At 41.9% G+C, this 25,968-nt stretch overlaps 2 protein-coding genes and 1 pseudogene across 5 annotated transcripts in view; 1 reads left to right on the forward strand and 2 right to left on the reverse strand.

Annotated features, from left to right (window-relative positions):
• Window positions 1-20,424, forward strand: part of LOC110285217 (RNA-binding protein 4) — a 33,510-nt gene extending 13,086 nt beyond the window's left edge. The window contains exon 5 of one of the 2 annotated variants that reach the window (XR_015046215.1): window positions 2,731-4,654. The gene's annotated coding sequence lies outside the window, so the exon portion shown is untranslated. Of the gene's footprint in view, window positions 1-2,730; window positions 4,655-18,311 lie in introns of those variants that run through there. The other variant, XM_085834190.1, reaches the window with a different exon arrangement.
• LOC110285957 (proteasome subunit alpha type-3 pseudogene) lies at window positions 1,567-2,224 on the reverse strand (annotated as a pseudogene).
• Window positions 14,610-23,398, reverse strand: LOC110285493 (RNA-binding protein 4B). 3 transcript variants are annotated; one of them, XR_002377062.3, is made up of 5 exons: window positions 23,274-23,398; window positions 22,279-22,702; window positions 17,430-18,100; window positions 15,505-15,726; window positions 14,610-14,733 (listed from the first exon to the last, which is right to left on the reverse strand). XR_002377062.3 is itself a non-coding variant. In XM_021151695.3 (4 exons), exons 2-3 carry the CDS (start codon window positions 22,688-22,690, stop codon window positions 17,439-17,441), a joined length of 1,074 nt encoding a protein of 357 aa, XP_021007354.1. In that variant the 5' UTR covers window positions 22,691-22,702; window positions 23,274-23,398; the 3' UTR covers window positions 14,610-14,733; window positions 17,430-17,438. The 3 variants fall into 3 exon arrangements, 1 of the variants encoding a protein (XP_021007354.1); XR_015046216.1 differs by having other exon boundaries at window positions 14,610-14,814; XM_021151695.3 differs by lacking the exon at window positions 15,505-15,726.
• Window positions 23,399-25,968: the final 2,570 nt, after the last annotated feature.

Here is a 25,968-nt window from a genome sequence, read left to right on the forward strand (position 1 = left end):
TTTGTCTTAGTTTGAGGTAATGCAGCAAAGTATGAATAGAATGGTGTGTGAACACAACAGAAGTGGTCCTCCTCTATATCTAACATGCTTAATTGGCTCCAGGAATACAGCAATGTGGGATGAATTTTACAATGTAAGGACTATTGATACCAAACTTAGAAAAATCAATAGTACAGAATTTAGTATAGAGCATTATTAGTACAGTATAGTCTAATCTGTTCCATCCATGGTGTGTAAAAGGGAAGGAAATTGGCTTCAACTAAACTAGAACATTGTGATATATTTAAAGACTTGTTAATACAGACAAGACATTTTTTGCTGGTGGGTAGAGAGGTAGGGTGATGGCTGCAAGTTTGAAATCAGCAGCCTGGTTCTCCATAGCTCCATAGCAGGTTTCAGGGCTACATATCAAGATCCTGTGTGTGTGTGGGGGGTGTGACACACAGAAACATCAAAGATTTTAATTTAAATCCAGAGAGACAGTGTAAGAACTAAAATGGAATGAAAAGGTCCCAACAGAATTCTAGCATGGCACATCTGTGGATCCAGAGGGAAAAGGAAACATCTGGGTATAGTATAGCCATAATCCTGGCTAGTTCATGAGCATGAGGCAGGCAAGAGAACCACACATTTGATAACAGGCTATGCAACTTTTTTAAGACCCCTTTTCAGAGTTTGGGATTGTAATGCAGTTGTGAAGGGCTCTCATAGTATACAAGCCCAAAACTGCCAAAATTAAACTCTGGCATTTGCCTTGAGTCTGTCAATTCAAGGGTAGCCTGGGTTATACAATGAGAGCTTGTCTCAGGAAAAATGATGTATGGGATGAAGTGACTTTTACTGTATTTTCAGTCCTTAGAATGTGATTTTTCACACTGTCTCTGAATTTCTACTAGCATAAAATGGTGTGCCTTAAAAATTATTTTTGCCATACATAGTGGATATATGCCTATAATCTAGCATTGGGGCATGGAGGCTGGAGGATCAGGTTTTCAAGGTTATCTTTAGTGAACAGTGAGTTCCAGGCCAGCCCAAGACCCTGACTGAGGGGTGAGGGGTAATGAGGAGCTATTACATATTTAAGAAGGCTAATTGACAGCAGTCTCTCTTTGAAATTCTGACCATCAGCCAAAATAACTACTACTGGATTGCGGGTCAGGGTTTCACTTGAATGAAGTCAATCCATTCTCATCTGCTGAGTTAGTAATGTTACTGTATAAACATCTACCTCCACATTTAAATATCTTTTTCAGCTTGATAGATTATAAATGGTTTCTGGGCTGGGTTATATAGCTCAATAGTAGTATAGTATGTAGGAGGCCTTTGATTCAGTCCCATTTTGAGAGCTGGTTGTTGGGTACACTTGTTACTCTTGCACATAGTCTCAGAAGTTTGGGAGGGTCAATGAGCTCGGGTGCTCTAGACAAGCTCTTTAAAAAAGAAAACCAAAGATCGGAATCCCATATGTCTACAGAAAAAAAAAGATGGGGGTTCTATATTGAGCTTTTGGTGGTGGGGGGGGGGCTGATTACTGCTTCCTATTGTGTGAACTATATTTCAAAAGCTTTATTCTTCATCATGTATGATACAGATAATTTTTTGCAATTTCTTTAACTACATCATGGCAGGTCATTTCTTTCATTTTAAGCTTTTCTATTTCTGTCAGTGCAGCTTTGCCCTGTGGCACAATCTCAGTAGCCAAATGAAATTCCTTATAGGTCAGTCATACAGAGCTCTCTGTCCTGTCATTTGCACTATCAGACTCCAACATTAAACTGCAGCCCAAAGGTCTGTTAGCATCGTAATGTGTATAAGCATGTACATACATGACTGCTCTTATCTGCAGTTCTTGCTTTTAGAGATGTTTATAATCTAGAGAAATGATGCAGCCAAAGTAATATAAAGTTAGACGTTGCTGCTTCTGCCAAGGGAAGAGCATGTGCCAGTAAACATGCTCCTGTCGTTCTAATATGCCAGTCAACGTTAAAAAAATTTTGGAGCCATCATAAAGTTTCCAAAGAACTAAATTTTCTGCTCTAAATACACTGCCATCTTTAGATTTTTTTTCCTAATTGCTTCTGTTTCCACAGCCTTCATGGCATATTCAATTTGAAAAACTTCCAACAGAAGAGAAAGTAAAGGCTGACAGGCCATACCTGGTTCAAATGGAATTCAGGGTGCTGACCCACCTAGCTGTGGAGGGCTTGCAGGCCTGAAGTAGCATCTTTCTGGGGGTGCTATGTGATTTGAGACAGGGTTCCTCTATGTAACCCTGGCTGTCTTAGAACTTGCCAAGTGGACCAGGGTAGCCTCAAACTTCCTAAGATCTGTCTGCCTCTGCATCTACTTTTATAACATTTTTATGTTATGAAACATATATTTTTCAAGAGCCTATTGACACAGGGTTTTACTTCTTACCATGTAGTCCAGTCCAGCCTAAAACTGAAATCCTGGTTCTGCCCATGAAGTACTGGGATCGTAGGACTATGCCACCCACTTTTTTCCCCTTGTAGTTTTTTGAGATTGTAGCCCTGGCTGATCCTGAACTTGCTTTGTAAACAAGGCTAACCTTCTGCTTCAGTCTCTGAAGTGTTAGGAGTCCCAGGCCTGTGTGGTCATGCTTAGTTAGCCTTTTTATCTTTTCATGTCTAAACTTCCATCTTGTTTATAAATTGGTATGTATGACTTGGGTATAGATGATAGCTTTTTTAATACTTCATAGTTTTTCAGGTCAGAAAGTTTAACAACATACCGTCACCTGGGTTTTGAGCCTTTCTAGATAACCAGTCTTGGATTGGAAGTTTTTTGCACTTGAACGTAAGAATACTCATCGTTTTTGTTTTATGTATATGAGTGTTTTGCCTGCATGTATGTCTATGTACCATGCTCATGCCTAATACGCTCAGGTCAGAATAAAGTCATTAGACTCCCTGGAACTGGTGTTACAGATGTGAGCTGCTGTGTGAGTGCTGGGTCCTCTGCAAGAGCACCAAGTGCTAATTACTTGAGTCATCTCTCCAGATCCACTTTTTGCATTTTTGTACAATTTACACTTTTGTGTATGTATATCTAATATACACCATAATATATGCACCATGTGCTTGCTCTTACCCTTAAGTCTGAAAAGATGGTATCATATCCCCTGAAACTGTAGTTACCAGCTGTTGTAAACACCACAGGGCTGTTGGGCATGAATCTCCATGTCCTCTGCAAGAACAGTAATTGTTTAATTCTTGAGTCTTCTTTCTGTTCCCACATTTTTTCAGTTTACTTGATTTGCAGTGTGAGGTGAGTACCTGAGTTTGATTTCTTAATGACTACTTAGTTAAAAGGTCTTTAAATCTGTTCTGAAAGAGCCAGTGAGCTGCTTGAGTGGGTTAAAACTGACAACTTGAGCTCAATACCCAGAATCTTTGGTGGAAGGAGAGAATTGACTGCTGAAAGTTGTCCTCTGACTTTCATGTATGTACACTTCAATACTCATACACAACACACACATTGTAAATAGAACCTCAGCTACAATATAGCTAAGAAATTATGGTCCTTTCTTTCCTCCCTCCCTCCCTCCCTTCAGTGTTATTGAGGTGGGTCTCTACAATGTCCTGTCCTAAAGCTTACTATGTAGATCAGACTGTCCTCATATTTTCATAGATTCTCCTGCCTCTGCCTCCCAAGTGCTGTCAATAAAGGGGTGTGTGTACACTGACTAAAAAAATATTTATTTATTTATTATATGTAAGTACACTGTAGCTGTCTTCAGACACTCCAGACGAGGGCATCAGATTTTGTTACGGATGGTTGTGAGCCACCATGTGGTTGCTGGGATTTGAACTCAGGACCTTTGGAAGAACAGTCGGCGCTCTTAATCACTGAGCCATCTCGCCAGCCTCTACACTGACTTTTTAACAGAAGCCCTGACATGAAGACTCCTACCTACAATACTCTGCATTTCTAGGGAGACTACTGCTCTAGACCAATTTAACTTAGATTCTGGGGGCAGAATTAGCCATGGAATAAATTGGGCTGGAATGCTTTGAGTATTAATAGGTTTGTTGTAATTTGAGATGTTTTATCTTTTAGAGGAACCTTTGTTGCTTCCTCATCCACTTGTCACATAATACCCAACCTCTGAATTGAACCCATGGAGATCTATTAGTTATAACAGGTAATATCTGTCTCCTCATCTATTTCTTCTTCTCAGTCTAGTAGCAGTTTACATTTTTTGGTGGGCAACTTGGAAACTTTGTAGCAACAATACAGTTATTTTTGTATTGAGTATTAAAACTAGAGCTTCATGAATGCTAATGAATGCTGTGAATTCCAGTTATGTGTGTTGAAGGGGAAGGAGTTTATGCATATGTTTGTATGTGTGTAAGACCTGAGTTTAAAATAGATGTTCTCCACTGTTTGTTTATCTGTTTCTTTTGGAGAGGGTCTCTGTATCCTTGGCTGTCCCAATTGCTATGTAGACCATACTGGCCTCTTAACTCAGATTCCCTTGTCTTTACCTCTTGAATGATGGGTATGTACCACCTTGTCAGGCCTCTACATTATTTTTAAAAATGTTCTTAAATTTTGTGTTTATGTATTTGGGGGAGGGGTGCAGTCAGGCATGCTAACTGCTGAGCGGTCTCAGTCTTGTTACTTTTTTTTTCCCAAGCAGATGGCTGCGTAGTCTCTGTTACAGATTTGAGTGTTCTGAAACTATTAGGCTGGCCTCAAATTCGTAGAGATCCATCTGCTGGGATTAAAAGTATATGCCACCCCTACTGCAATTTTTGAGACAGGGTACCCTTTTAGGTTAGACAAATCCCCTGGGATCCTCTTTATTTCTGTTCCTGTTCCTGGGGTGTTTTCTTATTTGGTGTTGGGGAATCATCTTTTTTGTTTGTTTCATATCCATCATTTATTCTAAGTTCAAAGTATTTCTTAACACCTGTGCTTATCTTGAAGCATCCAGAGGGGAATCATCTCTTAAGTTGTGTTTGTGCAGCTAGCATTTTACCCACAGAGCCATCCCTCCAGCTCCCTTCCCAATTTAGTTTTCTATATTCTTTGTTGGTTTGGCATTTTGCTTGCATATATTTTAGTCTATGTAACACATGCATGCCTGGCACCTTTGTAGGCCAGAAGAATGCATCAGATCATTTAGAACATAGAGTTACAGATAGTTGTAAGCTGCCACATATTTGCTAGGAATTGAACCCAGGTTCTCTGGAAAAAAAAGCCAGAGCTCTTAACTGACAAGCCATCTCCATCCCATTTTGTTTTTAATTCTTGCTCTTTGGTATTAGTAGCCTTCAAATGGTTTATCTCCTGTCTCTACTTCCCAAATGCTGGGATTACAGCTACCCACTACTCATATTTTAGCAGTCTCACCACATATACCTGTTTTCAGGCATTTGAATCCATATCATGTTCCCTCTAAATTAGCTAGTCTTAATAAGGCCAGTCTACTCACATACATTTTAGGGCCACTTCCTCTTTCCTGTGGCTTACATCCTGTGAAATGATTTCCTGCTTTTACTGGACCAATGTATCAGTATTACACAGTGGTGGTATTTTCATGCAGAGAAAGTTTGGTCATGTTTTCCTCACCGGTTAACTTCATTACTTTCACTTGTCTGAAGCAAAAACTTTACTATTGTTTGCTTTCTACTATTTGCTTTAATTTTTAATTTTTTTTTTACAGTGTGTGTGTGTGGGGGGGCATGCATGTGGAGGTCAGAAGACAGCTTGTAAGAGTTGGTTATTCCATGTGGGTCCTGGGCATGGAACTAAAGTTGTCAGGATTAATGGCAAGTGCATTTACTAACTTAAGTCCCTTGCTTGAGTTTTCTCTTAAAACTTATTTTCTTTTTTTTTTTTTTTTTTTTTTTTTTTTTTTTGGTTTTTTCGAGACAGGGTTTCTCTGTGTAGCCTTGGCTGTCCTGGAACTCACTCTGTAGACCAGGCTGGCCTCGAACTCAGAAATCCGCCTGCCTCTGCCTCCCGAGTGCTGGGATTAAAGGCGTGCGCCACCACGCCCGGCTAAAACTTATTTTCATCCAGCTTCTATTTCTACCAGTCCAAAGTTAGTTTTGCACTAAGCTGTGTCTTTTTTTTTATTTTAAAAGACTGTATTATTTCATGTTCTGTTTGTCTTACATGTTGTCTTCACCACCTAGACTATCCTAGACTAGGAAGTGCCATCATCATCCAAATAAGTTTTATATTAGGGACAGTGAACATAGTAAATGAATAGAACTGTGGGTAAGGGTGTATTGTATTATAGTGCATGATAGTGGTCAGAGGATGAGGAGAACTTAAGCAATGAATATGTGTCCATGTTTTTATAGTAACGGAGGTCTAGTTTGTTTTTGTTTTTAAATGAAATTTAGCAAAAATTTAGAATGAGCAGCAAATAGACTCTGGGGAGAGAGTTGTAGGTAACTACTCTGTCTGTCTCGGGCACATTTAAAACCGGTGAGATTCCTTTCCTCTCTGCATTTGGCTCGCTCTGTCCCTTAGGTAATCCTAGGTAGTCCTGAGAAGGGATTTTTTTTTTTTTTTTTGATCAGTAGGTCTGAGTTTTCTTTTTTCCAGTACTGGAGATTAAGCATAGGTCATTGAACATGCTTACATAGCCTTTGAAGTTAAATTACCTATCCTGGACATGAACTCAAAGTCCTCCTAAGGCTCTTGGAGTAACTTGGATTACAGAGCTGTACAACCAAGCCTAACTCATTTTGAAGATGAAAAGAAAGTTAAGTTTTTAAGCAGTGAAACTGTCTATGGTTTTGTCGTCCCGTCTTCCCCCCTCCCCCCCATTGTATCTTTGAAATTATTTCACACATACACAAAGACAGAAAAGTAAATTCATGTAGACCAGAGATACTTAAACATTTCCCTTGTTTTTGGTGACACATTTCTTACCATGTGGATATGCAAAGCTAAGTAGAGTCTGTTTACTATAGATGAGCCATGTGTTTCTTCTATAGCCCGTAGCTTGTGGGTGCGCATGGCACTAGCTTGCTCTGAAGCCCCTCAAGCCAATTTCTTGTTCACCTCTATTCTGCTGTAGGAATGCTGAAATTATAGATGTTTTTATCCAGAGCCATCTCCCTGGCCTGTGCTTATTTAACATAAAAGTTTAAATGTTAATCAACTGAATTAAGTACTTTTCAGAATTGCTTGCTAATTTGATTTTGTAACTGTCAGTGCTGAGTATATTAACTATTTTGTATAAATACAGAAAACAAAATGGTACAAACTAGGGCTATTAGAGAAATTGTTGAAAAAAATTATACTAATCCTATACCATAATTCATTTAATCAGTTTTAAAAACTATAAATGAAGTCAGCAACTTAAAACAACCATTTGTAGAAGGAGACATGCTAACACAAAACAGGCCAGTGATACACCAGTGTGCTACGGTAATGATAGGAAAGTATTAAAAGCCCATTTTTCTATATTCAAGCACTGTTTCTATGAAGGCATAAAAGCACTGTAGTTCATGAGACACAGTATGGACTCAGCACTGAAGTGTTTCAGACAGTGTTTGTTGATACTGGGTGGGTGTGATGGCATGTTCAGGTGTTGTTTGTTCAGAACCAAGATTGTTGATGACTCACGCACTTGGTTTTTACATCCTACATCTATTTACATATGTGGCGGGAGAGAAAAGAGGAGTGGGGAGATACATAAATGGTGCAGGTGTGAAGGTTGTCCTGCCTTTTATATTCTGAAGATTGAACTCGGATCATGAGGCTTGCAAGTGTCATAGGCATTTTGCCTGCTGGTTCATCTCCCTGACCTCATACACATTTTAAGTTTTTATCATTGCAGATTTACCTTTCACTGTTGCCAATTTTTAATGGCACCCTCCCCAGTCCCCCAAATATTACACTATTCCCTATGTCAAAATCCCACAGTTTAAGAGACTAATCTCCACTCTCAGGTATGTATTTCCTGGGATTGTGGGGCTGTAAATACCCTTACCTAGTAACTTGTTAGTATCAAGGCTTCCAGAATATACTTGTGATTTCTCTTTAGAGACAGCTGTCCTCAATGACTCTTACTGGTTATTGGAAAGGAGGACTAAGAAAAGATAAGAGTTAAGCCAGACTTGCTGTACACACGAGCCATCTTAAGTTACTCAGGAGGCTGAGGTAGAGGAGGATCTGGAAGGTCAAGGCCATTCTCGGCAGCTTACCAAGTTTCAGGCAGAGGATTCTGTCTCAAGAGGAGGAAGAGTGCTTGTCTAGCATCTGGAGACGCTAGACTTAGTCCCTAATACTGTACCAAAATGTGGGGTGATTCTCCATACACACACTACCTATGCAGTGGGGTAGAGAAGGTAACAGTGGTCAACCCAGGGGAAGCTCGCTCTCCTGCTGGCTCATCTCCCCGACCGCATGCACATCTCAGCTTTTGTCACTGTCAGAGCATCCATTCCCTAAGTCACAGCCCTGCAGTGCAAGAGACTGACCTCTGCTCTCAAGTCTGTATTTCCTGGAGCTGATGGGCCCCAGGAATATGGTGGAGAGTTTACCCTTCGCTTTCTTACAGTCTCCCTCTTGGTGAGTGTTTTTCTGTATAGCTTGATCCGTGTTGTGACATTTGACAGTGTTTAAAGGATATCAGTGTTCTTAGTCTGTGGTACTTACCCAATTTTTTTGCTTACTCGTTGACCATTCTTGAAAACTCAGAAAATTCTCTGCTATACCAATATTTACCTCATATACACTCTAGTTTCTACTGCTGAGCTTCAGCCTTTACACTCCACTTTATTTCCTGGAGCACATAAAATAAACAGCAGTAACTGTTTTATGGAAACTGTCCCTTGAATGATGAGCATCCCTTGAGTGTACCACTTTTGTCTTCTCTATACTAATTGGTTCATATCTTTTTTTCAACTGTTGTTGAAACATGTGTGTGCCATGTGCGTGAAATGCCCATGGTGGCCTGAAGAGCGTGTCAGGTTCCCTGAAATTGGAGTTACTGTCCTCTGTAAAAGCAGCCAGTGCTTATAAATTTAACTTTTTGGTGGTGGTGGTGATCACAGGGTCACAGTCCTGATTGTCATAAAGCTCACTATGTAGATCAGGCTGGCCTCAAACCCATTGAGATTCTCCTGAGTGGGATTAAAGGGGTGTACCATCTCTCCTGGCTAAAAAAGCAGTTAAAAAAAAGCAGTCAGTGTTCTTAACTGACTTAGCAGCTGTCCTGTAAATATCATTGCACATAAAATAAAAACAAATTAAGGAGTTCAGCAATCTTTTCTTCTTCTTTTTTTTTTTTTTTCTTTTTTTGGTGAGACAGGGTTTCTCTGTGTAGCCCTGGCTGTCCTGGAACTCACTCTGTAGACCAGGCTGGCCTCGAACTCAGAAATCTGCCTCCCAAGTGCTGGGATGAAAGGTATGTGCCACCACCACCCGGCAGAGTTCTGCAATTTTAAAGCCCCATGTAGTGGCTTACCCCTCGATCTCCTACTTGGGAAACTGGAGGGCTGGCTGCCACAAATCTGATCCCAGTCTAGTCTATTTAGTAAGTTTCTGGGATGTGTGCATATTTTCCTCTTCCTCTCCCAAATTTTCAAGAAAGGGAAACTCTCTGAGGTTCCTATATGAGTCAAAAACTGAAGCCAGGAACCAAACTTAGGCAGACTGCTTCCCTTTTCGGGGAGCCATTTTTTGCAGACAACCAACCTCTTTATGTCCTTGGGAAAAGTTCCGTGCAGTGCGCATTGCATGCTTTTCTGTGCCTGTCTTCACTTTGTGGCTGGAAATCAGAGGGAAGGAAGGAGTAGGTAGGTCAAAGGCTGTCAACAGGCAGACCTAAAAGATGAAGCAAGGCTTTGTTACAGGAGTTTTTGGGTTTTTTTTCTTTTTGCCAAGCAGAGCTGAGCCTTAGTAGTTCTGTGTCTCTCTCCCAACCCTACAAAGGCATTGCACTAGCACCAGGAAGTTTTCAAAGAATCTGGCCCCTTTTCTCCCGGTAGTGATGACATTTAAATCAGTATTTAAATGATATTTAAATTTACTTTCCTTTTATTTACAGTATTTCACAGAATGCTGCTTCTAGGGGCTGTTCCTTGTTTGGGGGCTCTGCCCAGCCCCTAGGGCTTTGCCTCACACAGGCTCAAACATCACAGGAAGAAAGGCAAAAGGACAGGGATATTTTTCTCATTCCCCCCCAAACTGAGCCAGCAACTTACCTCATTCTCACCACTCCTCACATTCGATATCTCTGTAGACAACTGATAAGTGCAGGTTTTTTGTTTGGTTGGTTTTGAGACAGAATCTTTGTATCCTGGCTGGCCTGGGACTCATCATGTAGACCAAGCTGGCTGGCTTTGACCACACAGGGATTCACCTTCCATCACTGAGATTAAAGAAAGGCCTGTGCCACCACACCTGACTAGTGTGCTTCTGCTTTAAAAAACACTTTTTTAAATTGCCTGCAAGTGTGTATGTTTACCACATTTGTGTCTGGTACCCATGGAGGTCTCCCGGTAGTGATGACATTTAAATCAGCATTTAAATGATATTTAAATTTACTTTCCTTTTATTTACAGTATTTCACAGAATGCTGCTTCTAGAGGCTGTTCCTTGTTTGGGGGCTCTGCCCAAAGAAGGTATTGGATCCCTTTGGGTGGGAATTATAGTTGTTTAGAAATAAATACATTTTTCTTTTGGGCAGTTCTAACTAGTTGAACACTTAGTTTTCCCCAGTATTTATTTATTAGGGGCAAGTGAAAGAAAAAGAAAGTCTTAGTATAGTTTTACCATCAAAGCTGTTGTAGTTACCAGCAGCTTAGATTATATAACAACTCATGCACCTGGAGAGATGGCTTAGTTAGCTGCTGCTCTTGCAGAGGATGTGAGTTTATTTCCCACCACCCCAATGGTAACTAACAGCCTTCTTTAACTCCAGCTCCAGCGTATCAGTGCTGTCTTTTGACTTCCTAGGGCACCTGTCTACACATGGCATATAGCAGTTGCATAGATACACACAAATAAGAAATATGGAATACCACTAGAGATTCTGGGGGCATCAATACCTGCACATTTTATTGCTGTATTTATTTGATCCAAGGTCTCTGTATAGTACTGGCTATCCTGTAACTTACACAGAGATATTCCTGCCTCTGCTTCCTGAGCCTTAAGGCAGGCACTACCATGATTGGCTCAACCAGTGCACACCTTAGTTTTGTCTGGTGCTGTGCATACCAATCACAAAGGAATCTCAGTGGCTTTGTTTGAATTTCTTTTGTGTGACAACAGGGACCATCCCACTTTCCTGTGGAATGTTGGAATTAACATGGGCCTTTTGTACTTCATTTGCTAGTAAGAGTGTCGACATGGACCTCTGTTGATGTCATTTGAAAATGGCCTTTTCAAAAAGTCAGAAGATTGGAAGGTATAAAATATGTGGTATCTGAAGTGATGGTACACTCTTGTAGCCAAAGCATGAGCGAGGATGATGCAGGATGACAGAGTTTGAGGACAGTCTTGATACCAAAGGAAGGAAGATCCCATCTCAAAAGAAAGTGAAGGGGATAGAGACGGCTCAGCAGTTAGGAGCACCGGCTTCTCTTTCTGAAGACTTAGGATTGGATTTTCCGGCACCCGTGTGTGTAAAAGTGTAATATCTGTGCAATGCCCTCTTCTGGCCTCCATAGATATTAGGGTTATATATCCAGGCAAAATTACCATTCACATAAAATAAAGTCTTGTAAAATGTGTTGGGTTAGGTTATAGCTTAGGAGGTTAGGTTATATAGCTTAGGAAATTTGGCACACATCAGGTTTTATGCTTGGTCTCCAGCACCCTCATCTAAATGAAGAAAGTTTCACATGTAATCAGAACGTTCACTTCACCATTTTCATGGGGGGACAGTAAACTTTAAGCAGGATTTAGTTCATCATTTAAATTTAATATACAGGAACTCAAGATTTATAAAATACTGATTAAAATAATTTCTCAGTTTGTTTGTTGAGGCTTATGCCTGCCTATGATTTTAACACTTTGGGGGTAGAAACTGGAGGATCAGGAGTTCAAGGCCAGCCTCAGCTATATAGCAAATTAGAAGCCAGCATAGGATAAATGAAATGTCTCAAAACAAAAAATGCAAAATAAAAGTTTTGGTTGGGGATGTAGCTCAGTTGGTAAGGTGTTTGCATACCATATATGAAGCCCTGGGTTTGATCCACAGGACTACATAGAACTAGACAGTTAAGTGTATATTATCCCAGCACTCAGGAGGCAAGATGATCAGGAGATGAAGGACATATAAAATAGCCTGAGTCCAGGTTAGGCTACATGTGACCCTGTCTCAAGACCTAAAATGGTTAATCTTTCATACATAAGATCAGAGGTCAGATTCCTAGGACTCTTGGAGAAGCTGGGTTCTTAGGTGAACAGCAGAGATGGGCAAAGTAGGACGGGGACAGGAGAGGACACTAGGGCTGGTTGGCAGCTAGTTCACGTGGACACCCATATTGACATCTTATTTCAGTCTTTCTGCACTGGCACACACACACACACACACACATGCACACGCACAAGATGTTTTTAGAAGAGTTGGTGAGATAAGTAAATATTTACTGTCCCCTAGGACCCAGGATGGAGCAAACCACCTCTGAACATTTTCCTCTGACCTCCACCTGTGCTTCTGGGCTGGCACATACAAACTTAAAAAGTTAAAGAGAGGGGCTGAAGAGAGAGGTCAGTTTTTCTGAGATTGGGTCTCACAGTGCAGGCTGGCCTCCCCTCCTAATAACCCAGACCCTGTTTTGAGTGTTTAACAGTGTGCGCCATGGACCCAGCATACTTGGGTCTCTGTAGAAAGTACTTTTTCTCTGATCCGGCATTACTGCGTCAGTGGCTTAGTTGTGGTGATCCAATACATGGAATCCTAGCACGTGAGGCAATAAAGGGGAAAGATCTGTAGGAGTTCAAGGAAAGCTTCAGCTACATAATGATGCCAAGACCAACGTGAGCTATACTTAAAAACTAGCTCCCCCTAAAACAGACCCATCTGACTCACTTTAGCCAATGCCTAACCCTAGCAGAAATATTAACACTTTGAGAAGAAATCACATAAGAGTTCATAAGGGAATTTACATGCACTTGGGAAAAATCTAGGGAACTGACCCCAGGCTTTGTGCTCTATATGGCTAGCCTCCTATTTTTTATTTTTTATTATTTTTGAGATTTTAAATTCATGTATCTGGATGTTTTGCCACATGCATGTTGCACCTACCCTTGGAGGTCAGAAAAGGACATGGACTCGCCTGGAACTGAAATCATAAGATAGTTGTGAGCCACCAGTATGGGTACTGGGAGTTGAACCTGTCCCCTCTGGAAGAGCAGTCCATGCTCTTTACTGCTAAGCCATCTCTTCAGTGCTCTGCACCCCAACCCCAATTAACAAAGGATAAACTAAAAATGATGGCTTATGTCCACTCCCAAGATTTGGGAGGCAATGCAAGTGTGAGGCTGGTCTGTTGTACATGGCATGTTCTAGGTCCACCAGGGTACATAGGGACAAATTTTCTCAAAAGACACAGAAGAGTGAGAAAGAGATCAATCCTATGAGGGAGGGTGTTACCAACTAAGGGTATGAGTACCTGAATGTGTCTGCCTAGTGCCTGGAGGGTATCCGATCTCTTGGAACTGGAGTTGTATAGATGGTTGTAAGCTATCATGTGGGTGTGAGGAACTGAACTGGGTCCTCTGCTTGCTCTTAGTCACTGCGCCCACCTCTCCAGCCCCTAAAACGTTCATTCTTTACACTGGCCCAGAACAGTGTGTTGTTCTATTGAGTCCCCTTGACAGGATTTAGGAGCTACTCTCGCATAGCCTTTTATGAAGCAGTAGTTTCTATGGGGCTTCTATCACTAGTACCTTGGCTTTCTGGGTAGGTTAACCTTTTAACTGCATTAAAGCCCTAGTTAGTTCAGAGAAGCGAGCTTGTCCAGATGTGTCTGAAGAGTCTAGCTCACCTGGAACCACAGATTGCTGAGCTCAGTCTCTCTGTACGTTTTAGGCATTCATTCACGCATTGGAATTTTGTAGCTCAAGCACAACTTAAGAATCAGAAGACACTAGTAAATAATGGTCACTCGGTTAAGAAAAGATTAAGTATTAGAAACATTTATTTTATTTATTTTTTTTTTCAAAAGAAAATGTGGGAGGAGTGGAATAAAACAAGGCTAAATTTCAGCAAATGCTGTACCACGATCACAGGTCAGACAAAACCGAAAAACAAAACAAAATCAAACCAAAACAACAACAAACCCAATGGTCCTAGCAACTTCAGAAGACTAGCTTCAATGTTCCGAGTCCCGCACTAACCGAAGAGTTAAAGGTTGCTTGCCACTACACGGTCATTTCAAAGGGAAAGGAGATGCTGCAGGAAGGCAGGGAGAAGGGCTCAACTCCTAAGAAAAGCAAGGTTAAGAGGGGCTTCTACTGTACAGGAAGGGATGTCAGCCTAACCCTTACCTAGGGCTGTTCAGAGCTGAGGGCGGCCATAAGGAACAGAGTGAAAAGCTACAGACAGCTAGCATCGAGGGAAGAAAAGTCAACTTAGGAGAATTAAATTAAGAAAGAAAACATAGTTGGTCACAAATTCCTTTGTTTACTGAAACATGAAGCAATGGAAACATCCTGGCAAAGGGGACCGCGAGGACCAAGTTCTCATATATGACCGCAGCCCGAGGGTTCAGTCCGCAATTATCCTACCTGAAAGAGAGCAGAACACAAGAGGCTTACACAATGCCTGGAGTGCAGTCTGGTTCCGAGTACAAGGGCCCTGGTCCCGTCCTGTATGCCAGTTGGGGAGGGGGGGGTGACACAAAGAACAAAACAAAATCAAGTCAGGTTTTGGGTTAAATGTATATCCCACAAAATCACCCCAAATTCTAATAGGTACAGCTAGGAACCTATTTAAGCTATATGCTGCTCAAGATATAAAACTGCTGATAGTATAAACCCGCAAACCCACCATTTTCCTATCTTTTAACTCCGGTAACCCTTCTATAGTAGAAGGCTTCAAGGAAGGTATAAATCTTCAATAGCTAAAGATTAATTTGGGGGTCCAGAAAAAAAAGCAAATGATGGCTAAGATATCAGATAATAGTAACCTCCTTTAAGAGTTGGGATCTAAGTATGTTGCCCAGTATGAGCATAAACATCTGTTCTGAGTAGCTGGGACTACAGGCGTCCACCACCCATGCATGCCTAGCCCAATTTTACTATTACAGATGTTCCAAAGAAAACATTCAAAAAGCATAGTCACCAAGAATACTGTTAAAGAACAGTTGGTCATTCACCCTTTTAGGTATCTATCTGCTTATTATATAGTCAGGTCAGAGCCATAGTTGCAGTAGTTTCCTAACTGACCAAATAACCCCTGACAAATGAAAAGAAACTACTGCTAGGACTGGCTAATTCCTCCATTGATGGTGGGAACTCCAGACACCAATGGCAGGGGGAAAAAAAAAATTAACTCACACCAAGTTCCTCTACTTAATACAGACACAGGGCCAAATCTTGGTCTTGATCTGTGCCAATCGACTTCAAAAGCTGTGATGTTCTTGGATCAGTTCTGTTAGGGTGAGACCCGAATTTGGATCCCCAACAGTTGTGGAGTATTTCATCCTGGCAGCCTCATTAACATCAGGCTCCTGGGACTGCAACCAACTCAGGGTTATTCAGTCCATTTGAGGTTCACACCTGGAAGGTAAGTTTCTTTAAAAGTCATCACTAAAAAGAGGTTAGTTGAGCAACTACTGACTGACGTTTAAATTCACTTTTAAAATGTCCTAAAAACACCCTTAAAGGCTAATAATATACTAACTTAATGTTAACTTTTATACTTGAGAGAAAAAAGTTATCTAACAGATTTATGCTAACTTTATCAGAGGTATCTCACAAAGTAGACCCAGGTGTAAAATTAGCAAACTCCATTCACATGTTGAACACATGGCTGAATGATGGTTCTAAGAAATCCCAAGTCTCAATGACACAAGTGTAAAGCATATAAACTTAACAACATGCATGCCATTCTTTTCTCAATACATATATGAGTGCAGGGGATAAGTTGAGAACGTTGAAGTGTCAGTGGTAACCACACTGTTGGGGCTTTAACTCAAGTGATGCTGCTCGATTTCAGTGTACAAGGAAAACCATGAGAGAACTGTAAATTACAAATTGCCATTTCCATTCTAGTAAAATTTACTTGTCTCTGGATATCTCCAATTCTTGCCATTCCAATACTGTACACATTTCTTGGAATAGGGAAACACTGAATTTCCTGTATCACCATCTATAAGATTTTGGCACATCAGAAATTGTTTTATCTAATTCCTTTGAATGTTCCCTTAAAACACAAAACTATCTCAGAGAAACAAGAATTTTATCATAGGCTATGAAGAAATAGGGTGTAAGTGCCTATATCAAACAGATGGATGCTTTGGGCAAAATAAAGACTTCATAGAATACATGAAGCACTTTCAAACATGAAAACATGCAACACAGAAGTGTCTTTATCTGATGCACAAAGTAGCACACTTTTCCTTTGATAAAGGCTAATAAGAAATAATTGGGTTTTTTGTAACTTGGGGGTACTGCTATATTTCCTAGATTTTACTACAACTTGCTGTGTAGTCTAGGTTTTTCTCTAACTCATCATAATCCTTCCACCTCTTCTTCCCTGGTACTGAGAGAGACTATAAAAGTATGTACTACTCTAAGAAGTATTAGCAAACTGGAACCCTTGAAGTTAGTTAAAACTCTCACTGTGCTGTCCATTACTAGCTCCCGAATGGTCCCCTTCCCCTTAACCATCACAGCACTGTAGCAGTGGAGAGTGCTTTTATGTTGGTTTTTAAAGACAGGGTTTCTCTGTGTAGCCCTGGCTGTCGTGGAACTTTGTATTATCAGGCTAGCCTTATTCAGAGCTCTACCTACCTGCCTGTGTCCCAAGTGCTAGATTTGGGTGTGTGCCACCACCTACTGGCCAGAATTTAAGAATCAGCTGAGTCTGAATTTTGGCTCTATCATGAGATAATCATAGGCAAAGTAGTGATGCTTTCTGAGCCTTAGTTTTCCTGGATGAGAATGTAACTACACAACAAAGGGCCAGCATGTTAGCACTCCCTGCCTTTTTTTTCTTCATACCAAGTATCTTTTTACAACTGGTTAAATAATATTTTCACTGAGCATATTCATGTTTCAGAAGAAACACATCGGAATCACACTTAACTCCTCAACAGGTCAAGTAAACCTGTGGCGTAAACTATAGAAAATACTCAAAACCTCTAAGTTTTGCTTTTTTGATATGGTCCTGTTTGGTGATCTGGCTCGTCAGTGAAGCAGAGGTCTCTTGTAGGGAACTAAGTGCAAATTTCAACCACGTCCTTCCTCCCCGCTCTCACCTCCAGTTTTTAAAAGGCTGAGTACCGTGTTCGGTCCACATACTGCTCCCGCTCATACCGGGCCATGTCATACAGAGAATTCCGAGCAGCTGCTGAAGCCTGAGACATCTCGCTCTCTGGCCCATAACCATAGCCCTCTCCAACTGCGGGGAGCACAGCCGCATTCCGACGTAGTGGGCTCCTGTCCCTTCCATAATAGGAAGAGGAAGCGGCAGCAGCCATTGCAGCTGAGGTGGCAGCAGAGCCAGAGTTCTGCAATAGGTGTCTGTCATAAGGATCAACAGAAGTGGAGTTGAGGTGACTGGGTACAGCTGAGCTCTGGACTTGAGGAAGATGAGACATGGTCTGCTCTGCATAATTGTATGCGGAAGCTGCAGCCGCCGCCGCCACAGCTTCGTAAGATCGGACGCGGTAGCGCTTATAGTAGTCAAGTGCTCCGTAGGCATCGTTGTAATACATGGACTCCCCATAACCCATAGTATAAGGTGTGCGCACTGCTCCGTACTGTTCATTGTACTGCTCAGTAAAGTCTGCCACACGCCCTGTACGGTCTACTGGGCACTCTTTGGACCAATGTCCTTCTTTACCACACCGATAGCAACCACTCTGGTCTCCCATCCCAGGGGCAGTCCGAAGCCGGCTGGTTGACAACTGTACATGCATTCGTTTGCCTTGAGGAAACAGATTAAAATGATTACTCATTAACACTTTTCACTCAAAATTAAACGTAAAATATATGGACATACACACTCCTGGGCCCCTTCATTCAGCAATCCTTTTTTAAAAATTGATGTTTCAACAGAAGTGAGACCCATAAAATTGGAGTCAGCTCCTGTTTATACCAGTAACACAGGAGACTCTCCCCTTGTTGTGTCTCCACAGCTTATTTCCTTCCCCAGCGCAGAGTGCAAAGATTGCTACCTTTTACTGTGACTGCTACTACCTCCAAATCAAGCTAGACATCTAACAAAACCTTCCTACTAATAAAACTAATAGAAGTTTTAGAAGACATCTTTTCCACCTCTGAATATGCCCCTTAGCATGTATATATGACACCATGGTCAACATTTCTAGATTTCAACTCCTTTTCTCATACACAGAACTGTTTGAACATAGCCTCTTACAGTAGGTACTAAAAATGACCAGGTTCTGGGGTTGGACATGGCTCTCTCAATAGTTTAACATTTGGCTACTGAATGAAAAACCAAGTTTGATCCCTGGGACCAAACAAAAATAAGATGAAAAACAGCACTCGCTTTTTAGAAACTGTTCTCATGTAAAAGAATGACCAACATTTTATTCCTACCATGCAGAACATAATTTCTCTACAGTTGCTCAAAAGAACTGTGAGCACCCATCCAAGCAATACACATATACATGTTTCTAGAAAATTACCACTGAGAAATAGCTAAGAAAAGAACTCTTGCCCAAGAGTTTATGTACCACCCAGTCCAGGGACCCTTGTTGTCTCCAACCTAAACCATCTTTAGTGAGAACAAAGATGCTTAGCCAGGCTGTGGTGGTGGACACCTTTAATCCCAGCACTCAGAGATCAAAGCAGAGACAGGTGAACCTGAGTTCAAGGTCAGCCTGGTCTACAGAGTGAGTTCCAGGACAGCCAGAACTAACTATGGAGAAACCCAAAACAAGTGTTCAAACTTATGACCCCAGCTACTAGTCTTCCTCATACCACTGATGCTGTCAATAGATAGATGGTGTGAATTCTCTGAAAGTATCGTGTGCTACATGTACTCATACCTCCTATGTGAGGTTTTACAGGATAAGCCACTTTCAAACAGACAGCTGTGTAACTGACAAAATAACCATGCCAGTCTAGAAAGGGAACACTGCATTGACCCAGAGATCTACAAGTCTACTTTTAAGGGGAAAAAAACAAATGAATTTGTTGACTTTGATGGATTCTGACTGAGTTCATTTTCCATTGAAATACAGTGATTTTACTTGATGTCTGCCCTACCCTAGTCATGCTTTTAGTGTAGAGGATGAGCATGCTTTAGTGTGGCAAAATCTATTTCTACAGTTGTGAATAGGATGCCAGTATTTTTTTTTAAACTTAAGCTAGAAACACCTGTAAAATAAATGAGAGGTGGCTCCCTTGTTTTGCATTCTTTCCAAAGGTTATGTGGGCTTTCAATTTAAAACCTCTTAAAAAAAATATCGCTTCTCGGTCTTTTGGCTAAGATCAAGTGTAAAATCTCTAAAATTCTGTGCTTTAGAATCTCAAAGTTAACTGAAATTTTACAATATTTACCAGAAAATCAGCCCAGAAAAAGCATTTTCTCTTGAAAACTAGAACAAAAGAGACTATTAAAAAGCTAAAAAGTTAATCCTAATTCTGAAGGTCTATCTTAGGTAAGGGTTCACAGAAGACTGGAGGTGTAGGTGACATAATAATGCTCCATTGATTGGTCACTAGAAGGACGGACACCCCTAAGGTCTTGCATGTCCTTCCCAATCCAGCTGTCCGGATGGTTACTTGGGAACAGCCTCATTGCGGGTTCCAACTCAAACTGCATTCCCTGCTGCCTGTGGAGAGGAAACAGCTTGAAAGCCCCAGGTAAACTTAGGTTTACACAATGCAGAAACTTAAATATTAGACAACCATTAATGCACAGAAGTAAAGATTCCAAAGATGTTCAAAGTGGCACTTTATCAACCAAAAAAGACATTAAGTTGAACAAAATGCCAAGTTGGCATCTAGATTGTAATTTCAAGAAGACACATGACAAGCTTATGTACAACTCCAGCACTTAGAGTCTGAAGCGGGATTGTGATTGTGAGGGCTGTCTCAGCAAAAAAAAAACCCAAAAAAACCCCCAAAAAACCAATTACCCAGTGTTAAACTTTATGTTACATCCTAGAGAAAAAAATTAGCTGAGTACAAAAATAGCTGCATATGTAAGCAAGAGCAAAGCACTCTTCAGAAGAGCCAGAAAAAGAATGTGATACTAATAAATGGTTCTTTTTCAACTCAGTTTATTGTCTGTACTTTCTATGGAAGTGATTTATTTATATTTTTATATATATATATATATATAATAAAAATACATCCATTGCATTATTCAGTTCCCTGTTTCTTTGTAATTATATCTGTTATTAAGCAAATACAAGGGATAAGAAGCATAACTCAGTGGAAATGTGTACAGAGCATGCTCAAGATCCTGGGTCCAATATTCAGCACCCAAAAAAAAGAGCAAAGGAAAAAAAAGGTCCCATGTACTCATCCTTATAACTCTCATTTCCTTTAAAATGTAAAAGGGCATATATTATACACTGAGAATTTTATTTGCAAATTTAGGGTGGTTTTTTTGTTGTTTTTTTTGTTTGTTTGTTTCTTTTCATTTTGTTACTTACCCTCTTCAGGGATGGGGACATACAGACTCATGGTAGAGCAATATTTGTGGGGCCCTTGGATGACCCCAGAGCCAAAGGGGTGGGGCAGGAACTTCCTTATGCTCCCCTGCCCATTTATGACCTCTTTCCACATCAAGTGAGAATTAGGAATGTTTAAAGTTTAACTGTCAGATTTTAAGTACTTTCCTAACCAGAGTAGAAGCAATCGTGGTTGCAAATAGCACTCAACTTTAATTTTCTATTGCTTTTATTGTCAAAATGCACGTATTACCTCACTGCCATCCTTTCACAGAGGCACATGAGATTGCTATTTTATAATGGGAAAAGCATAGGGAATACACTTGTCAACTTGAAATTAAGGACAGGAATTAGCTACAAGTTTTACCCTAGGCTTTCAATAACTAAAGGCCAGGGTATTGGTGGTGAAGCTAGAGTATATAACAGTGAGCCTCCAGTAAGCATCACCGTTTGCATATTCACACTTCTCTGATTTAAGGTTTCCTTTTCTCCACCAATTCATTGTTTTCTAGTAAGAGGACCTTTGTTAACTTAGGAACTAGAAAAGTAAACTTCAATAAAAGACTTGCAGGACTGCTAACCAATGAACTTCCTGCAATGTGGGTCTGATCTGTTTCCTAATACAGTAGCCATTCCTTCATTCTTGCCCACACTGGAAAAATCTAATTTGAAATTTTACTTCAATTAATTTAAATTTAGTAGCCATGTGTAACTAGTGGTTACTATAGTAACACGATTCAAGTATTTTCAGACAAGCTCCTATGGTATTGGTGATAATACATACACACTTATGATCAATATAAGCAATATAGTAAGCTCTATAATGTCCTTGATGACATTTCTCTAGAAGCAAGACCATCATTCCTATCCAATTTCTAAAGAAAAAAAAAGTTTTCCTAGCCTGTTAAAGTAATAGTTAGATGGAGCAGAAGAACCTATGACATGTTTCCTGGCTTTGCCTGTAGTAGCCCACAGACTGAACCACCCCAAAGACACCCATCTACCCAAGCAGACCCACCACAGATTCTCATACTGCGCTTCCTCTAGATTCCCTTTTTCCTCTTTACCACCACCAGCCATCCTTGAAAGCAGCAGAGGGTAGGTAAAAACTCTCAAAGGTCACCACAAACCAGCAACAAAGTCCTAACCTCTAGCCCTTCTCACACTACCTACCTACTTCTCTGTCTAGGCCACTTAAGACTTGTGACAGTACTCAAGTGAATGAAGAAAGGAAGGCGCCAGTGCAGTTGTGGAGAAAGCTTGGCGAATACAATGGGAAAAGGCTTACTTCCTTCCCCAAGAGTGAATTATGCTAAGAGTAGTAAACATAACCTATTCTTTGCATTTAAAAGACTGGTAGAAGCCACTCTCGAAGCCCCGTGGTCTTGTGTTCTTCCCTCTGCCTTGAGCTAGAGACTCCACGAAGGTCTGCCCCCCAATCCCCAGAACAGTTCACCTTGAAACTCTGTGTTGTCGAGGCCCCTGATGGCCTCCACCGCATCCTCTGCCCGCTCCATGTGTACAAAGGCATAATCTTTCACGATGTCACATTCGATGACTGGGCCGTACTCCTCAAACTTGGCCCGAAGCTCTTGGTTGGTACAGGTGGGGCTGATGTTGCCCACGTGTAACTTGGTTGAAGCTTTGCTCTTATTCTTGCTGGCTTCCACATTGATGTTCACTCCGTGCAGCTTGTAGTGGTGCAGGTTGCGTATGGCATCCTCAGCGGCCGTCTTGTCCTCTATGTGCACAAAGCCATAATTCTTAATGATGTCACATTCCAGCACCTTCCCGTACTGCTCGAAGAGTGAGCGGATCTCCTGCTCTGTGGCCTCCCGGGGCAGATTTCCAATGAACAGCTTCACCATCCTGACAAGAGCCTGGCAGAGAAGAAACAAGATTTTAAAAGTCAGGTGTGAAGTGAGAAACTGACACTACAGCACACCCCGACCCTCAACAGTTCTTTTTGAGAGAGGAACTGCTGTGTGACAATGCCAACAGAAGCTCGGGGGTCAGAATGCACAAGGTCTAAGATATATATCCGTGAGGTCAGGCACATTGACTCTACAAGGTTAGCTCCTTCACGGTTTAGCACAGGGATGGAAGGCATGAAGTATCTGAATGTCCCTAGTTACGGGATTTTGGAGGGAAATCTGTGCACCTCTCCACAGCGCGGTATCCCCTCCCACCATACTCCAAGAACGAAAGCCCTCTTTCACCCAACAGTGGACCCCCATCCTCAGCGGCCCAACCTCCGCTCCTACATCCCAACAAAGACTCGGCCCGACCCCTGCCCCGCCCCCTCCAGAGACCCGGCCCCGCCTCCTTTCCTTGTCTTCCCGGGACCTTCCTCAGAAGATGAGTGGCCCCAAACCCGAGCCTTCCCGGCCCTCCGAGGTCCGGCCCAGCCCGCTCCGGGGCTTCCCACACACCCACAGCATCCTCTCCTACCTCCGGGTGGTGGCGGCGGTGGCGGCGGGTCCCGCGTCAGAGAGAACCCTACAAAATGGCGACGGCCGCTCGAGCCTCGGCGCGACCGGGCGCTTTCTCGCGCGCCAGCTCACGCACGCGCGAGTGCGCGCTGCCTGCCTCCCCTCCCCCTCGCAGGAGCGGGGCGACCAATCCTGCGGCCGCACACAACTGTCCGCCCCCCGTGCGGGGGCGGGGTCATGTGGTGACGGCACTGCGGAGCGAAGGTCAGCCCGCCCCCAGCCCGGGCTAGCCAATCACCGCCTTGGGAGGGGGTCGCGGCTTGCGCGTCAAGAGGGCTCAGGAAGCAACCATTGCCTTGGCAAAACCGTAAGGCCCGGGGGAGTCTCTAAGCATCACAATGGATCGTGGTATTGGGCGCACTGTCGAGGGGGCTGATGACAAAGGGTTGTCTCACTGGGCCCGCTAGAAGGGGGTTTTCTCAACCTCTGGCTGCTGAGAGCGATACTTCCGAAATCCAGGCACCACCACATCTTAACCTAATCTCTCCCTTGTTTGGGTAGGAAGGGGTAAGAATTCCCGTAAAACAATTTAATTTTCACTGCAATAGTGTTGTTATTGGTGAAGAAGCTGAGACTGAGAGTCGAGTAGAAAGATAATCTGGGTTAGAACTAGGTTAGGTCTGAGGGAGGCATCTCTATCCAAACTGTACTTTGTCATGTTTATTCATGAATATACGTGGGCTGGCTTTCCCTCGTAGTATCTGTCTATCGTGGTTCCTGAAATGTGGTGAGCATTACCAGGGGATACGTTGTCCAGAGGTCCAGGGAGAATCCAGGTTTGAGGAATGTGAGTGACAAGGGCTCCGCATCCGTCCCAAGCTGCCTGAGGCACAGGCAATTGTCAGGCTCCAGACTCTCTGTTGCGGTCCAAGGGCACCTCCTGGTGGCAAGCAGGGTACCAGCTTGATGGATCACTCACTATCACAAAGCAGCCGGTTTACAGACATTGATGGATTGAATTTATCTCCTAGAAGAGGAACCGGGATGGTTGTTAGACCATCCCCATTGTTGTCAAGACAATTCCCCATTGTGGTAGTTCCAACAGCAGCTCCTCCAATAGGATAGAGATCAGTTCCCCGAGTTGACTTCCTCCACCCAAGCTACTTGGAAACATTTCTTTACCAAATCCATGCCCCACTCATTTCAGAAGCCATTGTCTAATTGTAATTACACATTTTTAAAATTAGATTTTTTTGTTTATTTGTTTTTCGAGATGGGGTTTCTCTGGTAGTCTTGGCTGTCCTGGAACCTCCTCGGGATCTGCTATCACCTAACCTTGTACATTGTATTTTGGGATCTCTTCCCAAATTTGTGGGGGCTCCACAACTAATGCTCTACTAACGGTTCCCATTTTTCTATACAATTTCATTTCACCCCCTTTCTCCCTCCCAGCCTCTTTTAGACATGGCCTTTCTGTGTAGTCAAGGCTGTCCAAGAACTGGCTGTGTAATCCAGACTAGCCTTGAACTCACACTCCTACCTCAGCCTCCCCAGTGCTGGTTAGTTACAGGTGTGTGATACCATTTCTAGCCTCCAGTTTTATCGTTTTTTATTATGTGAGTTGGGTGGTGATGAGCACATTCAGGCGGCTCTGTGAGTTTGAGGCCAGCCTGGTCTAAGAGCAACTTCCAGAACACTAGGGCTACAGAGAGAAGCCCGTCTCAAACAAAACAAAACAAAACAAAACCCCATCCCCCAAAACAACCAAACCAAACCAAACCCTAACATGAGTAAATAGTACCAAGTTCCCAGAAAAAAAACTGCTAGAATATCCTCCTACTTGGAACACAGAGGGACTATGTTTGTTTGTTCTGTTTTTCCTGTCATTACCAAGGTCTGGTATTAACTTTTCTAATTTTTGTCAGTTGAAAAGGTGTAAAGTTTTATTCACAACTCAACTTAGTTTGTTTTTGTCTTGTTTATAATGAATTTCAAAATAACTTGTTCTTATCATTTGTGCGCATATACATTTCCTGCTTTCCGTCTTCTGTCTGGAATTTAGGTCTCAGAGCCTTTGTGTTGAGCTGTCGAGTTTTCCTGTATATTGTAGCTATTTCTAATTGGCTTCAGATATCTTGTCATTACACTAATAGCTTTGTTTTTTGAGGGAAATATTTTTTAATGTAACCAAATTATTGTTTCCTAAAGCTTTCTCTTTTATGTTCTCTTTAAGGTACATTCTCCTACCACAGCTCATGTAGATAGTCTATTCTCTTCCATTCCTGTTACCTTTCACTCTTAGATCTGTGGTCCAGTTTGAACAGTGCCATAGAATAGAGATACAATGAGCCATATAAGTAATTGGTGATAAACTGGGAAAATGGTCTGTGAGTTCAACTCAATAGTAAAGCATTAGTCTAACAACCGCAGGGCGCTGGGTTTCATACCTAGCACCACAGTGAATAAATACAAATTTCCAGGAAACATCAAATTATAAAACCTTGAAATCTATTTTAATATTTTTAACATGAGACCAATATAAAAATTGAGATAATTGAATTCCCCTTGAAGTCCTGAATGTTATTTCATACCTTCAGCACATCGCAGTTTACACTTGCCACACGTTGAGTACTCAGTAGTCCACTGTGGCCATTAGCTACCATGTGGGTCAACACAAGCAAAACCCACCCTCGTCAGTGATGGTCGGTAAAAGT

This window comes from Mus caroli, unplaced genomic scaffold (assembly GCF_978045245.1).
Source record: "Mus caroli unplaced genomic scaffold, Mus_caroli_1 scaffold_20, whole genome shotgun sequence".
Classification (NCBI taxonomy): Eukaryota; Metazoa; Chordata; class Mammalia; order Rodentia; family Muridae; genus Mus; species Mus caroli.